Source organism: Sebastes fasciatus, chromosome 7 (assembly GCF_043250625.1).
Source record: "Sebastes fasciatus isolate fSebFas1 chromosome 7, fSebFas1.pri, whole genome shotgun sequence".
NCBI classification, from domain to species: domain Eukaryota; kingdom Metazoa; phylum Chordata; class Actinopteri; order Perciformes; family Sebastidae; genus Sebastes; species Sebastes fasciatus.
The window spans coordinates 35,083,279-35,103,020 of NC_133801.1; the positions used below are offsets into that span (position 1 = coordinate 35,083,279).

The 19,742-nt window shown below is 39.6% G+C and overlaps 1 protein-coding gene across 3 annotated transcripts in view; it reads left to right on the forward strand.

Moving 5' to 3' along the window:
- The first annotated feature begins 1,023 nt into the window (after positions 1-1,023).
- Positions 1,024-19,742, forward strand: part of robo2 (roundabout, axon guidance receptor, homolog 2 (Drosophila)) — a 429,877-nt gene continuing 411,158 nt past the window's right edge. Inside the window, exons 1-3 of one of the 3 annotated variants that reach the window (XM_074640483.1) lie at positions 1,025-1,187; positions 3,777-3,911; positions 8,910-9,041. In XM_074640483.1, the coding sequence (XP_074496584.1) occupies positions 8,924-9,041 (118 nt within the window). In that variant the 5' untranslated portion in view covers positions 1,025-1,187; positions 3,777-3,911; positions 8,910-8,923. Of the gene's footprint in view, positions 1,188-3,776; positions 3,929-8,909; positions 9,042-19,742 lie in introns of all 3 variants that reach the window. The other 2 variants (XM_074640482.1, XM_074640484.1) reach the window with 2 other exon arrangements.

A 19,742-nucleotide genomic window follows, 5' to 3' on the forward strand; every position in this document is an offset into this window, starting at 1 on the left:
TGGACTAAATATAGACCTTTTTTTTTCAAGATGTAAGATATATACAGATCAAGATGATAAAATGATCTTAATTAAAGAATGCACATGGCAGATGGGAGCACATTTTCATCAAAAACACTTGCTCATTAAAACACTTGCATAGGAATTGTGGTTCCATATTTTTAGCTTGGGTGTCTGTCCGTCCTGACTCCTAACCATGTCTTTGTTCCTGACTCACTGACAATCATTTTCCAGATACGCTCCATCTGCCATCACATGACTGTAGCTACCATCGAGGTCACTAAACCTCTGTATCTTTTCTGTAAATCGAGGGGGGGGGGGGGCGTTTGTAGCAACTAGAGGGGAGTTTACATTCTACAAATAAAACCATACTGTATACATGGTGTGTTTTTGTAATATAATTGCTATGGCAGAGTATTTGGGCTACTGTCAGGAGTAAAATAAAGGGAATTCTGAGAATAAAGTCGATGTAGTGGTAACTACAATACATATGAACTGTCAGGGAACAGGCACATAAAACATCTAATCAAGTATATCCAGGCCAATCACGACATACAACATTTTATTTTATTTTTCTTGTATTACTGTGACTTCATCCTCATATCATGAGTTCAATCTTGTAATTTATGACTTTATTCTTGTGACTGCTATACTTGAGAGTCCCTTACACTCCGTCACAGTCTCCAGTATGTTTAGATGCAATATATTTAAATTTCACTACATTAAGACGAAATATAAATAAATTAATTTGGCCTTATGGTTTAGTATTTCCATATAGACATTTTATTCGTTGGCAGTATGAAAGAGCTTCTAAACAGTTATGTTGGGGAAAATGTACTGAAAGAGTAATTGAACCGCTAAGTTAATTAAGAAATACATCAATAAATGTAAATAATTTTAACATTTTTTTTTTCATTTTATTTTTGGTGTCTGGTCAACATTTCATAGGAGGGGTTATATTAGGAGATTGTATTTTTTAGGGGTAGGAGATGGGATGATGGGAAGTGACTCATGACGTTAGTATTTCTACCAACACTCCTGGCCACGCCCTGCGCATGTAGCCAATTATCAGAGCGCAAGCGAGGCAGGCGGTAACCATTCTTTGCACCCTCCAACAATTTAGCTAGCTGTTTCCATTAATTTAGCGTGTCGAGATCAAATTATATTTCTACCGGCAGCAAGAAAAGGTAAGAAGTTGGTGAACACACTAAAATGTGGGTATAACGTGACTAGCATATTTTGCGTGATGGGGTGGAGACTTAGCAAGAGGAAAAGCAGTTTGCTAGCTAGCTAATATCACTGATGATGCCACTGAAAGCAGGTGTGTTGGTTGTTTAGCTGGTTTTGCTGCTGATTTCAGCAGGTGTTTAAATACTGTGGCTTGGCCTCTGGATATGGAACACAGGCCTGCTAGTAAACCCCTCATATGAAACATCAATCTCAGTAGCCTGTAGGCTATTTTAGGGATTTAATCTGTGCTTGGTCTAGTTAAAGACTTTTCTATGCATCTTCTGTGGCAAATCCAGTTGATCTGGCTCTGTGTTGGTGGTACTGGCCTTCAGGAATATAATGTTCCCCAATTTTGACTTATTTTGTGTTTGGGACTCCTAAAACGTCAGTCACCTGTTACCTTGTGGATTGTTCTTCATCTCCTATCCTTACTAGTATCCACATTTTTGAGGCAGAGAATCCTCCCACTGGATTAAACCTTATGAAAAGTAGAAATGGTGTTACATTGATAATGAACTGTGTGCTTTCTCACAGTGTGTTAGATTGCAGTTGAAGAATTCAATTTTTGTTTCATCATACATCAATAATTTGTCTTCTGTTCTCAGCATTTCACCACTTGTTTTGCAAACTGGAATTGAGAGGTGAATTAGTCTTATAAAGAGACTAAAGAGACACTGTACAAAATAGTATATGTATACTGTAGGTCATGAGAATGCCAATTTAGTGTTGACAGCCACCTATATTGGATGATGCACATTTACCTGTAAAAACAACACAGACAGACAAGCTATCAAGCCAAATACCCTAGCCAGGTACAGTAGTTTGCCACCAAAAGGCAAAACTCATTGGCGTTTTCAAGGGTATTTAAGATTTGTCCTATTCCCTTCATACCTATTGTACATGAAGATTTGACACGGCAACAATAAGCATTTAAGCGATCTGTCTATATCTCATGAGCCCACTGAATCTTTGTGCAATGTTCTACAACTGTTTATTTCAACACAAACCCATGTGAGCAGTATTAAGAGAGGTCACATTATGGGGTGCCTAATGTCAGCATTACTATTTTGATTATGTTTAATTCAGGCTTGAATATACAGTGACTATAATTAGAACTGGTGTTAAAGTGTTGTCACATGGAGTTTTCTATTTTAAGGAAAGGATCAGTGATTTCAAAGGTGACGTTACTTGGCATGTGACTAATGTACCTTTTGGACAGCAGGGTGTACAGTCAGCAGGGAGAGTGTCCTTCAGCAGTAGACCCAGGTTCAAGTCCCTGTGTCAGCATTATGTTTTTATGGAAGTTGCTAAATTCTTACAACCTCGAGGGGCATCAAGCTGATCTCGGTCTTCTGTGACCTTCCTCTGTCGTCAAGGGCAGTGACGTGGTGAAAGAGGGTTGCTGAAATAATGTCAACATATCATTGATAAGGACTTAAAGACAAACGTGATTTAAATTACGATACAAACACTGTTAAAATGGTTGGTCAAGTTATTTATTCAAGACACATTTATCAGCAGTAAAACAAGTAAAAAATTCAGCACGTTGTTATCTTTTATAAATATGAGACAACTGACGGCATTCAAACAGGCCAAATGTGTGCCTCAATTGCAAAAGCACTGTTTTAAAAATGACGAGAACCTAAGTAAAGTATGCATTTAAGAGCAACCCAGTCTAACCACAGTCTGCCTTTTTCTAGTATGTAGCTCTGTTAGAGTAGTTGAGAATTAATGGCTTCCACAAGGGCACTTTGACAGAAGTTATTCAATTGCCCATCAGTTTTCAACATAGTTACTCACCTTGTAAAGTATCTTGAACAGCAGTTTTTTGTGTCGCCTGACCAATACATGATTTTTTAGGTAGATATCAATATCTGAGAACGATACATTACCCGTTCTTCAGCTCCGGTAGACAAATGATGTAATCGAGACACCGTTTCTAAATGACTTCAAACATGTCTTTGGCATTTCTGCACTGCAATATCTTGTTGTTTATTGGCCAACACATATGCATACACTGATATATGTGAGATAAGCCAATATCGGCCTGGCTCGGTATAGATGTCGTTTTTTGCTGCCCTGTGTTATTACCGCTATTTTTGATTGATTTAAGGCAGTGGCATCTAGTTTTTCCATGCTCCTTTTGTTTTCCTGCGTCTTATTGTGAATTTCAAATGTGTTGTATTACGTTGTGCATTGGAAGGCTATAGGGTACACTGTCTACTGCTTCAATAAGACCCTACAGAGATTTTGATTTAAGTGCACAGCAGCCCGGCTTGTGATTCGGAGCTCAAAAGCTGAAATGCGAACAAATTAATAGAAAAGGAAACGGCAGCACTGAGGGAATGTGAAATCAAATTAGTTTAACTCTGCGATTTTTACTCCGTGCACATTGGTTTACCAAGAATGCAGCTCCTGACAATCTACATTATCAAAGCAATCTGTCTCTCTTTTCCTTTTCTTCTCATTCACATCCATTGGTTTTCCTCTCCTTTTCTATTTTTTCCTTTTCCCTTCTTTTTCCCTCCCTCTGTCTCCCTTTGCAGATGGGCTATTTGGCCACTGAAAGGGAAGAGAGCTGTGCCAGTTTTGAGTGTACAGCGGAGGCAAAGGGAAGAAAGTCGGGCAGTAGTGGAAGCTGGACTCGTTCGTGGGATATACAGCAGAAACACAACACGGAGGTGCATACGCAGTACAGGTACTACGTGTGTGTGTGTGGGTGTGTCTTTGGGGGATGGGGCTGTAAAGCAGTCATCTGAAGCACTATATCATGAGTCTTCAGGATTTGTTATTAAAAGAATGAGAGCCTTTCACTGCAGCACTGAAGACTTACAGCATATTTTAGACTGTCCTTCTCTGGGACAGAGGTTGTGAAGACTTCAGTTGAATATGTGTAGACAAAGTGTTTGCCACCTGTCTTCATCGTTTAAAGTGAAGTCTTTATGTAACTGTATTAAGTTTAATCTGCACGTGAATGACATATCTATTATGTGACCAGTGTTTCTCCTCTGAATATTCAGTTTTGTTGGCTGAATGGTTGAATGGTTTTCAGCTGTTTAATATTTTGCTGTGAGTAACTCATAACTCATAAATAATCCAAATTGCTGCAGAAATGGGAGTGTCTGGATTTAAACCTAACCATTTATTTTATTAGACAATACAAAGCAGATGATGCAAAACGTATGCTCTCAATTTAATGTTTTTGGCAGTTGTACAAGAGTTGATCAAATGTGATCAGTGTAACAATACAAACAATGCAATCAACGCTAGCTGAAAAGGTAACATCGTGTCTACACCGTGAATGTATAAAGAGAACTGGACACAGCGTTGGAGGCGGGGCCCTGTTCATTCCTGAGAAAGTTGCTCAGTGGTGCCTGAAGCAAAAAAAGCTAGACTTCAGAGTTTAAAATGACCTGGATCATCCGGTAATCTTCCGCATTCATTGGGCCTGTAGAGCAAGTGCAGTAGCGTTTCCTTTAACTGGGCCTCCCAGCCCTCGGTCCAGCCTCAGTCTGGGTCTCATTCACATGAACGGAGGAAGGGAAATAACTCTGGATTCGGTTGTTTTGTGGTCCTATTGATTTAAATAAAGGCTATTACAGTGTTCGTACTGGGAAGTTGACTCGCCTAAAAATAAAATGATCCACTGATTTACAGATGTCTCTTTTCCAGTCTAAGTCTATGGGAAAGAGTATTTTTGAGCCCAATGGCATCACGTGACGGACCCAGAAGTTGTAATTCCACCGTTTGTCCAACTATGTCAAATTTGTTTCAAAGTCTGGGGGCTCGGTCTACACAGGAGGTGTAGTGTGAGCAGCATGTTAGCAGAGCAGCAGCTTCAGTCCTTTGTTTGTGTCTACACACGATGCGTTCAGGCACAGTATAGAGTGAAGGTCAATCACCTACGTTTTCGCAGTGCTCGGAGCCCAACACACTGTTGTTACGAGTGTGAAACGATCAAAAATATTCTACTGGTTGCTTACCAACGAATGGCGCACGTGAAACGTGAGGCGTTATGCGGCCTGGCTGGATTAATTTCAAATAGGAGCATTTCTGTCAGAAGCACATGAGACGGATGACTGAAACGTCTCCTGCGCAGACACTCCGTAACTTTAGAGTGAGATTGAGATTTATCTTGAAAAAAATGGAGAACAGTTAGAAGTCACTCTGGTCTAGGGATGTCACGATACCAGAAATCTAGTTGTTGATACCAATACAAGTGAACAATTCTCGATACCCAATTCGATACCACGGTAAAGAAAAAAAGGAAAATGATGAGACTTTATTCCTCAGGTATAGCTCAATGACTGTAATAGAACAACAGAGGCTGTACACGCACACACACACACACTCTCTCTATATATATATCCTCAGATTGCAAGCAGTAGTTTGAATTCACTGACATGGTGACAGACCATTACACCATTAAATATTCATTTAAAACGCAAATGTTATATTTTGATGATTATAAAAAAGCACCACTTTTCAGAGATTTAACAGTGGACAAGAAAAGATAGAGGTTCAGTTTGTTCAGTTCAGTTCAGTTTTTTCCCCCACGAGTGGGTCCTCTTCTCAGGCGATTCAATAACGGATCTCAGATCAGTTTTTCAGTTCAGATATTTCCACAAGAGTGAGTCCTCTTCTCGAACAAATCAATAAGGGATCTCTGAAAAAGTAAACAAACCCAACATCTCGGCGTGTGGTGTGCATGTGTGTTGAGCTCCAACACGCAGAGGACAGAAGCCTTTGGAGAGTTGCTCGCCAAACGGAAAATCAACCCACATTTGGCGCTTGGAGGGTGTTAATTTCGGATCCTGATTACAGGCATCGTACAGTACCGTCTGGTTTTTAAAATTTTGGCATCGACTTGGTACCGAAGTACCGGTTCTTGTGACATCGCTACTCTGGTCAGACTTATTTAGTTGATATTGCGATAAATTTTTTCAGCGCTAAGATAAATATTGGGGATTTGGGGATATTCCCCCCCCCCCTCCTAAACCAATCAGTAGTGAGTGACATATAGAATCCAACCCATTGACATCTTTTCTCAGCCTACAAAGTAATGTTTAATGTTTTCCAGCAGTCGTTTCGGGTTGTCTGTCTGTCCGTTCGTCTGTACCATTCTTGTGGACGCGTTATCTCAGGAACCCCTGTTGGGAATTTCTTCAAATCACACAAAAATCCACCTGGCCTCAAGGATAAACTGATTACATTTTGGTGGTCAAAGGTCAAGGTCACCGAGACCTCACGTCCGTCCCATTCTCGTGATATCTCATGAACGCCTTTTGCAACTTTCTTCAAATTTGGAACAAACGTCCACTTGGATTCAAGGATGAGCTGATTCGATTTTGGTCACAGGTCAATGTTCAAGGTCACTGTGGCCTTACGTCTGTCCCATTCTCGTGAAAGTGATATCTCAGCAACGCCTTGAGGGAATTGTATTACATCTGGTACAAACATCCACTTGGACTCAAGGATGAACGGATTAGAATTTGGTGGTCAAAGGTCAATCTCACTGTGACCTCACAAAACACCTTTTTGGCCATACCTCAAGAATTCATATGCTAATTATGTCTATTTACACAAATGTCTAAAAGGATATAATGATGAAGTGATGACATTTTGGACAGACATGGATGTAAACTACAACTTGACTAGTTGGTGGAGGCATACAACCGCAATGCGGTAATTCTGGTAAATTTCAACAATCTGTACAGCTGTGTTGATCACAGGCACAGGAAGGTGACGTGCCCATTATTTTGCCTGCCTGTAAAGCTCCGATTGGCTCTGTAGTTTTCTAACTGGGGAAACAATCGCTACTGACCACAGAATTGAAATCCTATTTGAAACCCAGACAGAATCACAATCAGAAAAAGGTTTTGATGTTTAGACTACACAGTCTGATAATTGTAATGTTGACTTGAGGTGGACTTAAATGTTCAATACTAATTTATTTAACATTGTTGAATGGTGGTAATTTGCTGCTAGACTTCGTGGATGAGATGTAATGTTTATGATCAGACATAGTTCCTGTTGTTTGCATGGTGTTTTTTTGGATTTGGAGGCAAAGCAGATTGTTTTTTATTTATAGTGATGCAATGGTGCCAAATAATTCATCTCTTTCTTGGGTGTCAAGATGTGAATATAGATGAGTGAGTAAAAAGTGTAGGCCCATTAATTTCATTCTTCCTTCGGAAGCCTGTTGTGAAATGTCAGGGTGAATGATAGCACTTAGTAAACTTTGCCACGCAGTCTGCATCAGTTATTAGAGTGACAGGATGGAGCTTTTTACACACACATTTTATGTCTATTGTTTGCAATTCTTAAAGATCACTTTGGGCTCATGAAGTCAGTTTAGTAGTGACTCCAGATTTATTCTTCATGTAGTTGGTTTTAGGTTTAAGCCAAACTACCCTCACTCATGGGTCAAGTGAGAGAAGGCTTTATAGGGACTGTTTGTAACTTCTTACATGTATAAATCATTGCGGGTTGGTGTCCCATGCGCGCTCGCGTGTGGCTACGCTGTTCAGACAAGACTCCAACACAAACTACACGGAAGCACCAAAACCTCTTGGTTGTATCTAGTGAAGCCTGTCTGTTAAACAGTGTTGGCCGCAGTTGGAGGACGCGGGGGAGACCGTAGCTTTGGTCTCCAGGGCCGGAGTCTCTGCTGTCCTCTGCTCCTCTGCCTGCTTGCCTTCACTGACACACCGTGCTCGTTCTCACTCTATCGCTCCACTCTCACATGCATGCGCGCACAGTTTAGCTCTGAGAATATCTAGTGAATGGTGTGGACGTTTGTGCAGAAATAACTGCTGCAGCTCCTCCAGACCAACAGAGGTTTCCCGTGTCTTGTGAAGTGACGGGGCTCCACAGAGAGAAACGTTATCGTCTCTGACCAAAACTCCGCCGTCTCCCCTGTTCCCTCCGACCGCGGTCGGGAGGCTGAGGCAGGAAAAGCCAACACTAGGATCAGCATTGATTCATGGAGAGACCTTCGTCTGGTCAGCTAACATTACTGCCAAGCAGCTGAAATATAGAGTGATATTGTGGTTTTAGCTGACGTGTGTCGCCTCACTGTTTTGAGCGATGCTCGTTCATGTCTATGTAGAGCGAGCGCGAGCAACAGGACGCTGACTTTCGTTGACTTAACGGCCACATTTCTGATTCTTACAAACAGTCCCTTTAAGGTGACCTTATTGCAGTATATCCACATATTTTAGATCGGTGTAAAATCTCATCTGTTACTGTAACTGATTAATCTCAGCTGTTTTGATCTGTTTTTGTACATTGTTTCTAGTTGAGTTACTGTATATTTGTTTGACTGTTGTAAGAAATAGTACTTTTTAAAATGTAATTGCCATACAATACATTTTCTTCTTCAATGTCTCATTAGAATCTGATAAATTGGTAGTGAATGCTTGTTTTTAATAGCTGTGGTACTTTGGCCGGAGACTAATATTTAGTGCTGAACATCTGGTGAATTTAATATCTGCCAGATGATTTATCTTTCCTGTTGGGCCTCATGAGCCCAGTAGTCTCATATTTTCTTGTATTTTTTCACATCATGTGTTTAATGGGCCTTTTCTCCAACTATATCAATAAATGTGCAAGGAGAGTGGAAATGATTGTCAATATTTTAATAGCTTGTTTCTCTCTGTATACGTCTTTTCTCCCAGATCCCAATGGTGCCATGGCCAGAAGGAGCCAGAGCAGTGTGGGATTCAGAGTGCTACCAGTGGGTGTGCCTTCTTTCACCGTCCAGCTCCTTCTAATTCTCTGTGGACGCCTACTGGATGCCCAGGCCCAAGGTAAGAATGAAATGTTTTCTATTGTGTTTTTTTTTTTTGCCTGGTTGCAAAACAGAGAACATGCATAGGAAGAGGGTTAACATCACTAGATAAATACTATTACTCCCACTCTATAAACAACATGAAAACTATATTTAAACAGCCTGTGCATAATGTGTGAAACACAGCATAACACAAAGCATCAACACTAGGATACAGAGTGAGTTTATTTAACAAGTAAAATGTTTCATAAATAATTGGAACCAGGTGTTTAATGTGCAAAGGTACAGTGTATGAGGTACGTAGTAAGCTACCAGTTTGTAGACCAGATTTAAACCTCATATCCTACGGAGACAAGGCCACTATGCCCTCTGCTGTCAAAGCACTCCACTGGCTTCCATCCCTCCCTGCGACTGGTTTTATTTATAGCATGGCAGGAATTGCTACACTAACAAGTGACAAGTGCTCAAAATATACACAAATGTGCACACACACGTGCACACGCGCACTCACACAAGAACACACATGCAGCACACCAGTGCCAACTTTTAAGGGGTGGTAAGGGGCAGCAACAAGGTTAATGCACGAGAATTGGGAGCAGTGTATTCAGCTCTTATAAAATGAGCTCTGATTAATGGGCCTCAGCTGTGGCATATGCCAGGGCGAAATGTGTGGGAGGACAGGGTAGGGCAAATGCCAGAGAAGATAAGAGCCATCCTTAGAAACAAATATCAAACATTTACCTGGCATTTAGAATAATGACTTTACAGTTATGTTGCCTGATTTGAAAATATCCTCTCGACTGCTGTTTCTGTTAGATAAGTATTGAGAACTATTCCAACGTGTGATGAGTTAAAGTTATATTTATTTAAAGGTCCCATATGTAAAAAGTGAGATTTTCATGTCTTTTATATTATAAAGCAGGTTTAAGTGATATATAAATACTGTTAAACTATCAAAATGCTCAATATATGGAGAAATACACACAGCCCGTATTTAGAAATTGTGCTTTTGAAACAAGCCGTCAGGATTTCTGTCCATTTGTGATGTCACAAATATACAATATATAGATCATTACACAGTTTTAAACATAAACATTCTAAATGTGTCCCAGTTTATTTCCTGTTGCAGTGTATGTAAATAACATTAGCTGACAGGAAGTAAACATGGACCCAAGCTGTTGCCTATCAATGCAATTCTGTTGCAATTCTGTTGAAATGCACTAAAACGGAGCGTTTCAGACAGAGGGTAAATACAGGTACATTCAGGCAGACAGAATGAGGAAAATAACGTTTTTTTTTTAACATTATAGCATGTAAATATGTTCTAGTAGAAACACAAAATACAAGTATGAACCTGAAAATGAGCATGATATGGGACCTTTAACAGGTAAAGAAAAGAGGCCCCAAAACTCTTACCCTTCAAGCCGGAAACTTGGTAATTGTTTTATTTAATTGTCTTGCACTGATAACTGCACTCACAAGCTAAACATAAGCTTTGTAAAGATTTATTAATGTTAATGTTGCAGGTAACTGAGGATAAATATTTGAATGTGTTTGTCAGTGGTGCTGTAATAGATGTAGAGTAGAGCGAGGACGTGGGTGGGATCATTTTGGGCTGCCAAGATTCAGCAGGGAAAATCCCTTTTTACATTGCCTAGTGATAATGCTAGGGCTGGCAGGTTGATCATTTCCGTCTCTCAAACTCTCTTGGATGAATTTTATAACCACAAACTGTACACTTGCATGGCACACCAACAGTATACTATAAGATGTATTGTAATAAACTGTAATGTAGTGTTCCTCATTTGCATAGGCTATAGCTGTTTGTTGGTTATTGCTGTTTCTTTAATTTTCAGTTGATTTCATTTGTAATTCATCAGTGTGTCCATAATAATTTGTATTTTGTTGATTTGTTTATCAATCCATTTATTTACTGAACCATTTACCCATCAGTTTGCACATTCCACATGTAGTGATATATGATTAGGTGAACTGCTGCTGACCCTTTAACACTACTTAGTGTATCTTTGGGAGTGGTCAGAGATGCATGTGGCCAGTTAAAATTCAGATGTGTCTTGAATCTCTGTGTATGGAAATTAATTTCAGTGATCAGGCAGAGAAGTGAACATAAATACAGTGAAAACAAGAAGCAGGCTCATTGCATAGTACAACCTGTACATACTGAATAACTGTCAGAATACACATGTGCAGTGTACAAATGGGATCAGGAGTTTGCTGTCAGTACTACAGGTTATACAGTATTACAAGAATGAGTGATGTGCTTACACTTTAAATTCCACTCGCTGCATTTAGTGTCAAATTTAAGTGTATTTATATGCTCAGACGGTTTTACTTCTTTTTACTGCTCTGTGGTTTGTGGAAAATATAAGAGTTTCTTTGTGGCCGACATCTGGTTATTAGCTTTTCTGCTTCCCATGCTTCTATGCCTTCTGCTGAGGATATGGTATTCTTGTCAAGGGGAACTATCTGCTGCAGAGACACAGACAGGAGAGTGAGCTTTTCCAGTGTGCTTGACAGTTAGTGGCAGAGATAAATACCTTTTTATACAGTAGTTGCCATGGCAATGTGAGCTTCAAAAGAAATTGTGACATTACATAACTGTCATGTTTTCAGAATATTATGTGATGCTTTTATTTTGATATTAATGGCATACATTCTGCCTTATTTGTCACGTTTTTGTAAATCCAAACAGTCATATTCTTTTTTTTGGATTGGTGGGTAGGAAATAAATCAATAATGAAAATTGCACAGGTGTGGCCATTAGAAGTCCTCCTCCCCTCCCCTGTCTTCTTGGAATAAATTGGTGGGCAGTTAAATTTTCAGAGTTCAACTGCTGAGCAAACACCAGTGAAAATGCAAGGCCATCATCCAACAAACATTAAGAATCATTCATCAATCTTTCGAGGGAGTAAAGTTGGACACTTTTCAAAAGGTTTCTCCCACAGGGCTTTAGATTACAATACCAGGAATCTGCTTTTCTTTTAAGCGAACAAAGATGAGACTGTACTCTACATGATGGTGACAACATTTAACAGCATCAGTGAGTGATGCTGCTTGGAAAACATGTAACCTATGGATAAACTTAATAGATTCATCTTTTAATTTGCACCTTTTCTGGCAACTACAGGAAATGCATATACAAGTTACTGTTTTCTGCAGCTTAAAGGTCCCATATTATGCTCATATGTAAGTATGAACCATTTTCAGGTTCATACTTGTATTTTGTGTTTCTACTAGAACATGTTTACATGCTGTAATGTAAAAAAAAAATATATTTTCCTCATGTCTGCCTGAATATTCTTGTATTTATCCATTTTAGCTCATTTCAACAGATTTGCAATGGAATTGCGTTGCTCGGCAACAGTTGTGGTCCAAGTTTACTTCCTGTCAACTGATGTCATTTACATACACTGCAACCGGAAATAAACAGGGGAAACATTAAGAATGTTTACGTTTAAAACCGTGTAATGGTCTAAATATTGTATATTTGTGACATCACAAATGGACAGAAATCCTGACGGCTTGTTTCAAACGCACAATTTCTGAATATGGGCTGTGCGTATTTCTCTGTATATTGAACGTTTCAATACTTTCACAGTATTTATAAAGCACTTAAACCTGCTTTATACTATACCAGACATGACAATTTAACTTTTTATAAAATGGTACCTTTAATTCTGTCCTTAATCCAACACTGATGACACCAGAAAGTCCTCAGTCCAACCACAAAAAGAGAAATGCACATTAATTGTGAATCTGTGAGATTTTCTCCATAGTATCATGACTTTTCTCGTCTGGCCACTGTAATTGATTTGACCCCCCCCCCCCCCCCCCCCCCCCCCCCCAACACTCTTTGTAGCATTCGGTTTGTTTGATTTCCAGACTAAACTGTCATACAACCCTCATACATCTGTTTATGGTAATTCTGCCAAGTCACGATCTCCGATTAAACAATCAATGTGAATGATATGCAAGTAATTTATCAGATACACTGAACAACCCTGGTTACAGCTGCAGCACTGTACGCACTTCAGCTGCTTGTAATGTGCCAACAGACAACTCTGCCTTATATCAGCAACTGTGGAAGCCTGCCAACCAACTTGCAGATTGATTTTTTTATTACCAAGAATAAATGGATATTGAATCTGTGAGTAACGGGAGTGACCTGGCAATGAAGACACTAATGTATTTAAGTCTTGTGTGGGAAAGTACAGTTTGACAGCTAAGCTGATTCTATTAGGTGTAGTGTTTTACATTTACACAATGAAAAGTGCCCGATCCTGCAAGTAGGAACATTGAGAGACTCATTACACTAGCAATGGTCATATTTTTTCAATCCCTTCTGTAAGTACAGCTTTATTTGTCATGCTCTATTTTTGTATTAAATTAGGGCTTGCATCGATTAAAATATTTAATCGTGATTAATCGCATGATTGTCCACAGTTAATCACGATTTATCGTAAATTAATCGCTAATTTTTTATCTGTTCAAAATGTACCTTAAAGGGAGATTTGTCATGTATTTTAATACTCTTATCAACATGGGAGTGGGCAAATATGCTGCTTTATGCAAATATTAGGGCTGTCAATCGATTAATATATTTTATCGTGATTAATCGCAAATTAATTGCACATTTTTATCTGTTCAAAATGAACCTTAAAGGGAGATTTGTCAAGTATTTAATACTCTTATCAACATGGGAGTGGCCAAATATGCTGCTTTATGCAAATGTATGTATATATTTATTATTGGAAATCAATTAACAACACAAAACAATGACAAATATTGTCCAGAAACCCTCACAGGTACTGCATTTAGTATAAACAATATGCTCAAATCATAACATGGCAAACTGCAGCCCAACAGGCAACAACAGCTGTCAGTGTGTCAGTGTGCTGACTTGACTATGACTTGCCCCAAACTGCATGTGATTATCATAAAGTGGGCATGTCTGTAAAGGGGAGACTCGTGGGTACCCATAGAACCCATTTTCATTCATATCTTGAGGACAGAGTTCAAGGGACCCCTTTGACAGTGGCCATGACAGTTTTTCTCGCCAAAATTTAGCGCAAGTTTGGAGCGTTATTTAGCCTCGTTCCTGACAAGCTAGTATGACATGGTTGATACCGATGGATTCCTTCGATTTTTAGTTTCATATGATGATGGAAAGCTTCCCTCTAGCTTTAAGACTGAGCCTGCTACAACCTAAAAATCGCAAGGTGCGTTAACGCTTTAAAGAAAAATAAATTGCGTTAATGTGTTATCGCGTTAACTTTGACAGCCCTATTTTAAATGTAATATAATAAAACTGTAAACTGTGTCACTTTATATGAAGCCCATATCTATAATACACAAAGTATATGTTAATAAAGTATCATACATTAGAGCTGCTACAAACCTTCACGCATTGTGATGCTATAACAGTCACAGTACCCATTTTGCATTAAAAGTGTTAAACATATCATGTTGCGTCATGTAACTAATGGTTGGAGAGTGTGGTGATGATTTTCCATAACACATTCCTGACAGCTCACTGTCTGCTCCAAGTAAAGTAAAGATGTGCTGCGTCTTGAGATAACTTCTGTTGTGATTTGACGCTATACAAAAATAAATTGATTTGATTTGATTTGATATCCAGCAAACATACCGGGGGGCTCAGACGGAGACATGCCGTCTGTCACTGCAGGCATTTAGTTGATCCTGACACCTGAGCCAACGTTCAAAAACCTTGAGAGAGCACGGCAGACATTCAAAGTGGAAGTGTGGTGGCATAGAGGAAACAGAACCGCAGCCTTCCTGAAAGAACATCTGTAATAAGCGAGTGGGAGTCCTTGCCTCATTTGGCACGACCCACAGGCACCACATTGTGGGGCGGATCATAAATGACAAAATACACAGAACCTTGCATACCTGACTCCCCGTCTATCTCCATGCTTCTGCAGTCAAACATATTTGCATCTTTGTCATTATTAGGGATGCACCAATCCAACTTTTTCTCTCCCGATGCTGATTCCAGTACCTAAACTCCTGATGTCTGGCATTACAGAGAACCAAGCGGATACCTTGCATATAGTGATAAGTAAGGCAGTATTATGTACCAGGGACTGAATGAGTTTAACTGATAGTGGAAACACCAGATTTTGTAATGACATTGATAAAAAAAATGTGTTTAATGTGGATTGGTCACATCGGGCTGATCCATTTAATGGGTTCAGTATCGGCAGTTCATCTCTAGTTATATACGTAGTAAAAATCTCAAATAGCAGAACAATGTTTCTCAAGGCAAAAACTATGACCATAAGATTGTTATTCCTGCATACGCATGTTTATAATAAACCTTCATTTTATTTTGAAGTAGACAAAGAGCTGTTAATAAGGCAGTTTAGGCAGGCAAGGGATGCTATGCATTCATAATATTTGACACAGCCACCCTTTCTCTCTTCTCAAAGCGTAAAGATTCATAACTTTATGTAATCTTTTGGGAATATGCTCAGTGAGGGCATGTCCAAATTTCCCATCACACTAGATGGCAGTATTGCTTTGTTTAAAAGCAGTAATTCATCTTACTTTTGAAAGTGGGAATGGTTCCATGTCATAAGGACATAGGCTTTAATTAATTATAAGTACTATGAAGTGACTACAATATTCGTTCATTGATTAAATCTGTTCCTGTCATAAATTGCATTCCATTCACATCAGTTCAGTTATTATTTATTTGTATCTGTGCCATGGAAGGGGTTTTGTAGATTTGACTATTTAAACTACTTTTTATTACCTTTTATTGGTAGGATTTTTATAACAAAACATTTCTATTTGGTAGAAACATCATTGTTTAGAGTGGGGTGCTTTTTGTATTCTCCAGATCTGTGGGGGTTCAGTGCCTCTTTCTTTTTAATGAAATTGTGGAGTCAAAGTCATCTAAGATTCATTAGCCCAAACGTGGTTGTTGTTGTCAATTGAAAAAAGCCCCGCAGCACAGCAGGGTGCAGCTCCATTACAACACAAATTACTTCAGAAAGCCATCTTTTGAGAACTACCATTTAGGAAGTTCATTTAGGATGCCTGGCTGCACTTGCTTATTTTGATGACCTTAATGTCACTGAGCCAAAAGACATCAAACTGGAAGAGCTTTCGTGGCAGTGTTTATTTTAGAAGACCATGGCTGTTGCTGCTGTGCTTTTCATCTGCTTCGCTCTGATTTACCAATGTATAGGGTCATGAAATATTACAGAGGGCCATAAAAGCCATGGCACATCTACCACCCAGTACAGAATAAGGGGAATGAAGTCCCAGCGGACTGTGTCACAGTCACAGCCTCTGACTCCCTACACACAGCAAGGCCCATTAAGTCTAACTATCTGGCTTTATGCTTCCCAGTAGCAGCACCTCTTTTCCAGCTAAAATCACTGTGACAATAATGTTTATTCAATTTTACAGGAGAAAAATGATATAACTGTGACACACAGTTTGTATTATGAGGTTGTGCCCTTTTAAATTGTCTCCCTGGAGAACTAGAGAGTACTGCTGTAACAACAAAATTGCATTTGAATAAATTTTTAGCTGACACTCTTACCCAGAGCAACTTGCAGGGAGTGCAACCGACAAAAAGGTTCAGTTACTAGATCATCAGCTTCACAGGCAAACAGTAGGCAGAAGTTCAAGGGAGGAGAGACATCAATATTTTGTTGTGACTAGATATTAGGGCTGCTCAATCACGGCAAAAAGAATAATCCGGATTATTTTGGTCAATATTGAGATCACGATTATTTAACACAATTACTCATTGACTTTGGTAACATCAAGCATTAGGAAATTTTGTAGGCTACATTTTAAAGTGAAATACATCGATATGGTGCAAAATGAAGAGGCTATATCCATGAACTTTGTGCTCTTGTAAACTATTTAATGTTGAACAAATTGGTTGTATAAATAAGAATGGTGATGACACAACAAAAAAGTCACACCCAGAACAAAAGCAAGGTAAACACGCCTCACAGCGAGCACTAAGCGGCGAGGTCTGGGCGAGGGGTGCTGTCACCCTGCGCCTTTCCAAGCTGACCTACAGACAAGCGGGGCAAAAGTGCACTGCTGGATAGGAAAGGGGTGCCCTAGATTTATGACACAACACAAGACAAAACAAGATCATCATTGCTAAACGGAATGTTGATTATTTTATTTTCATAATATTTGGGAAGCCAAAATCATAATTATAATAGAAATTAGATTAATCGCACAGCCCTACTATATATACGGAAAGGTCCGTTTATTAGCAGTTCTGGAGGTTTTGATTGTATCACACAGTCTCAAGATGAAGTTTACCCAGTTGTCAGGGAACTTTAGATATATATTTCAGTACTACTCAAGTCTGAAAAGAATAACCCTAATGACATTATCAGTGTTATCTCAGTTTGGGCTTGGAGACTACACATCTTTAACAGAAAGCCTGCGTTACAAACTGCGGCGTGAAGTTTGAAAGACTTGGCGTTTACCATGCAGGGAAAGTCTAACAAAGGATGCTATTGAGTTGCATTATGGGCAATGTAGGATCCAGCATTTATTCAGCTCGACTAATACTAGGGAATAAAAGTCAGCCTCTGCTGCTTCAGTTTTTATATTCTGTTTTGTCAATTAACACGTCCGTTGCAAGCCTCCCAACTTTGTAGGGTTAGTCCAATACTAAATCACTGGAGTACTCCTGTATAGACTTCTTGTTTATGTTGGCTTACGTTTCTGTTGGGATTGAAAATTCATTCACAGTCTTACCACATGGTCCATTTAGTAGCTGTTCTTCATTTCATCTTCCTCAGCACTAAGGTTTAGGTTTTAAATGCATTTAGATATATTTTCCATTAAATGTCCGAAGTGTGCTTTGTCCACACTCACTATCAACCCCTGTCATGGCGTCCAAATAAAGGTCAGCCATATACCCCTAACAAGGAAAACTAGATGGATAGTTTGCAGCTGAGATTTCATTAGATTATCTGAAATAAACACTTAGAGTTATAATGGAACATGTTACCATGGGTTGACCTGCCTTGAGGGGAAGAGTTAAAGCTGCATACGAAAAGGTTCAGTGCACCTTGTCATCCTACACAATGACCCCTGCATTGTGTACTCTCGTGTAATGCCCTTTCTCCCTTGAGATGATCCCAGATCGCATTCTTTCCTGATCCTGTTGCTATAACAGCTGTGGACTCAGGCTTTAGGCATACAACTGCATGCCCTCAGAGAGACAGTCATTAAGGAGATCTGTTTGATATTTGAAATGAGACCCAGTGCCTGTGCTTGCACCAGGTGATGCTGACTATGCATGTGATTTTTTTGTTGTTGTGCTCACCGGTGTGATTATAAATTTAGCCGTGCTGCCGGAGTGGGAAAAATCCAGATGTCCTCGGAGTGTTTGTCCTCTGAGCGTGATGTGTTGTGGTAAGGGGGTGTGGCTGCGTGACTGGGCTGCTTTGGCGGTAGCATTGACACTGTTCTTCAAAATGACATCTGAGGGAGGGACCTCTCACCAAATGCATCACAGTCTCATCAAGTGTTGCAGTCTGCACAGATTAATGGGGCTGAGAGCTGATTATGCAGGGCTGTACATCATGTCTGTCTAACTGCCTGCTGCTCTCCCTGCCTGTCAATGATCCACCCTCCTATAGCCTATCCTGAAACTGGCATTGTCGCCTTCAGCAAGACGGACTCCCATGGTTTACTCCCAGACTTAAACAATTTGATGTGGTTGAGCAGTTTGTCATTTAACTCTGGATAAAGCACAAGGTTGGTGAAATATCCCAACTATCCTGAGTACTGTACTCACTTGTAAAGCCATCCATCTTTCTCCTAGCCTTTATTCATACACATACAGAGACATACCTCATATAATGAACTATGTTGAGACACAGTGTACAGAAGGAGCATGTTTGCAGAGTCATCTGTGGAATGTCTTCGAACAAATAATATTTTTAAAAATGTACAAAAGTCATAATGTATGGTCTGTGTGGCAGACTTGTAGTTTCAATTTATGACAGTGTCAGATTGTAAAGTTTAAAGTGTAATTAAATGGATTGGAACTGCTAATATACAGGTATTTTACAACTCCAAAGGCATTAACTGCTGAGTTGGGCTACCTGCATGTGTAAATTACCTCTGTCGCCGCACCCTGTGAGCCCAGCCCCGTGTGGGGGATGGATTAATCTTCCCAGCACATTATTGAATGTGTTCCCTTGCTTGGGAGCAGCCAATAAATTGTGCTTGTCACAATGGCCCCGCACCTGCTCTCCATAGCCTTGGAATTTCTAACAAAGCATCACATTTCTGAACACAGCACTCGGGGCTATAAAAAATAGAGTCACAACATGGATAGGAAATGTTTTAAGGTGCAATGTGTAAGATCTAGCTACATGCTCCAAACAAATATCGGGCACGGATGTTTCGTATTAGCATCTCGTGCAATATGATTTTTCGCAAATGTAATGGCTTCACATGATTCTTGTGGAAGTGAAATCCTTGACTATTAACAGCTTTGAACAGTCCACTGAGCAGAATTAGCCAGCCAGCTCAATATGATACACTTAGATATACAGTATATCCACTATGAATTGTTCACATTTGGAAACAAACACAACAGAATCAATGGGCTCCCTTTACATCGTTTGCACCAACGATTGAAACCGCTCCCACAACTTAATTTTTTCAACCAGTCTCC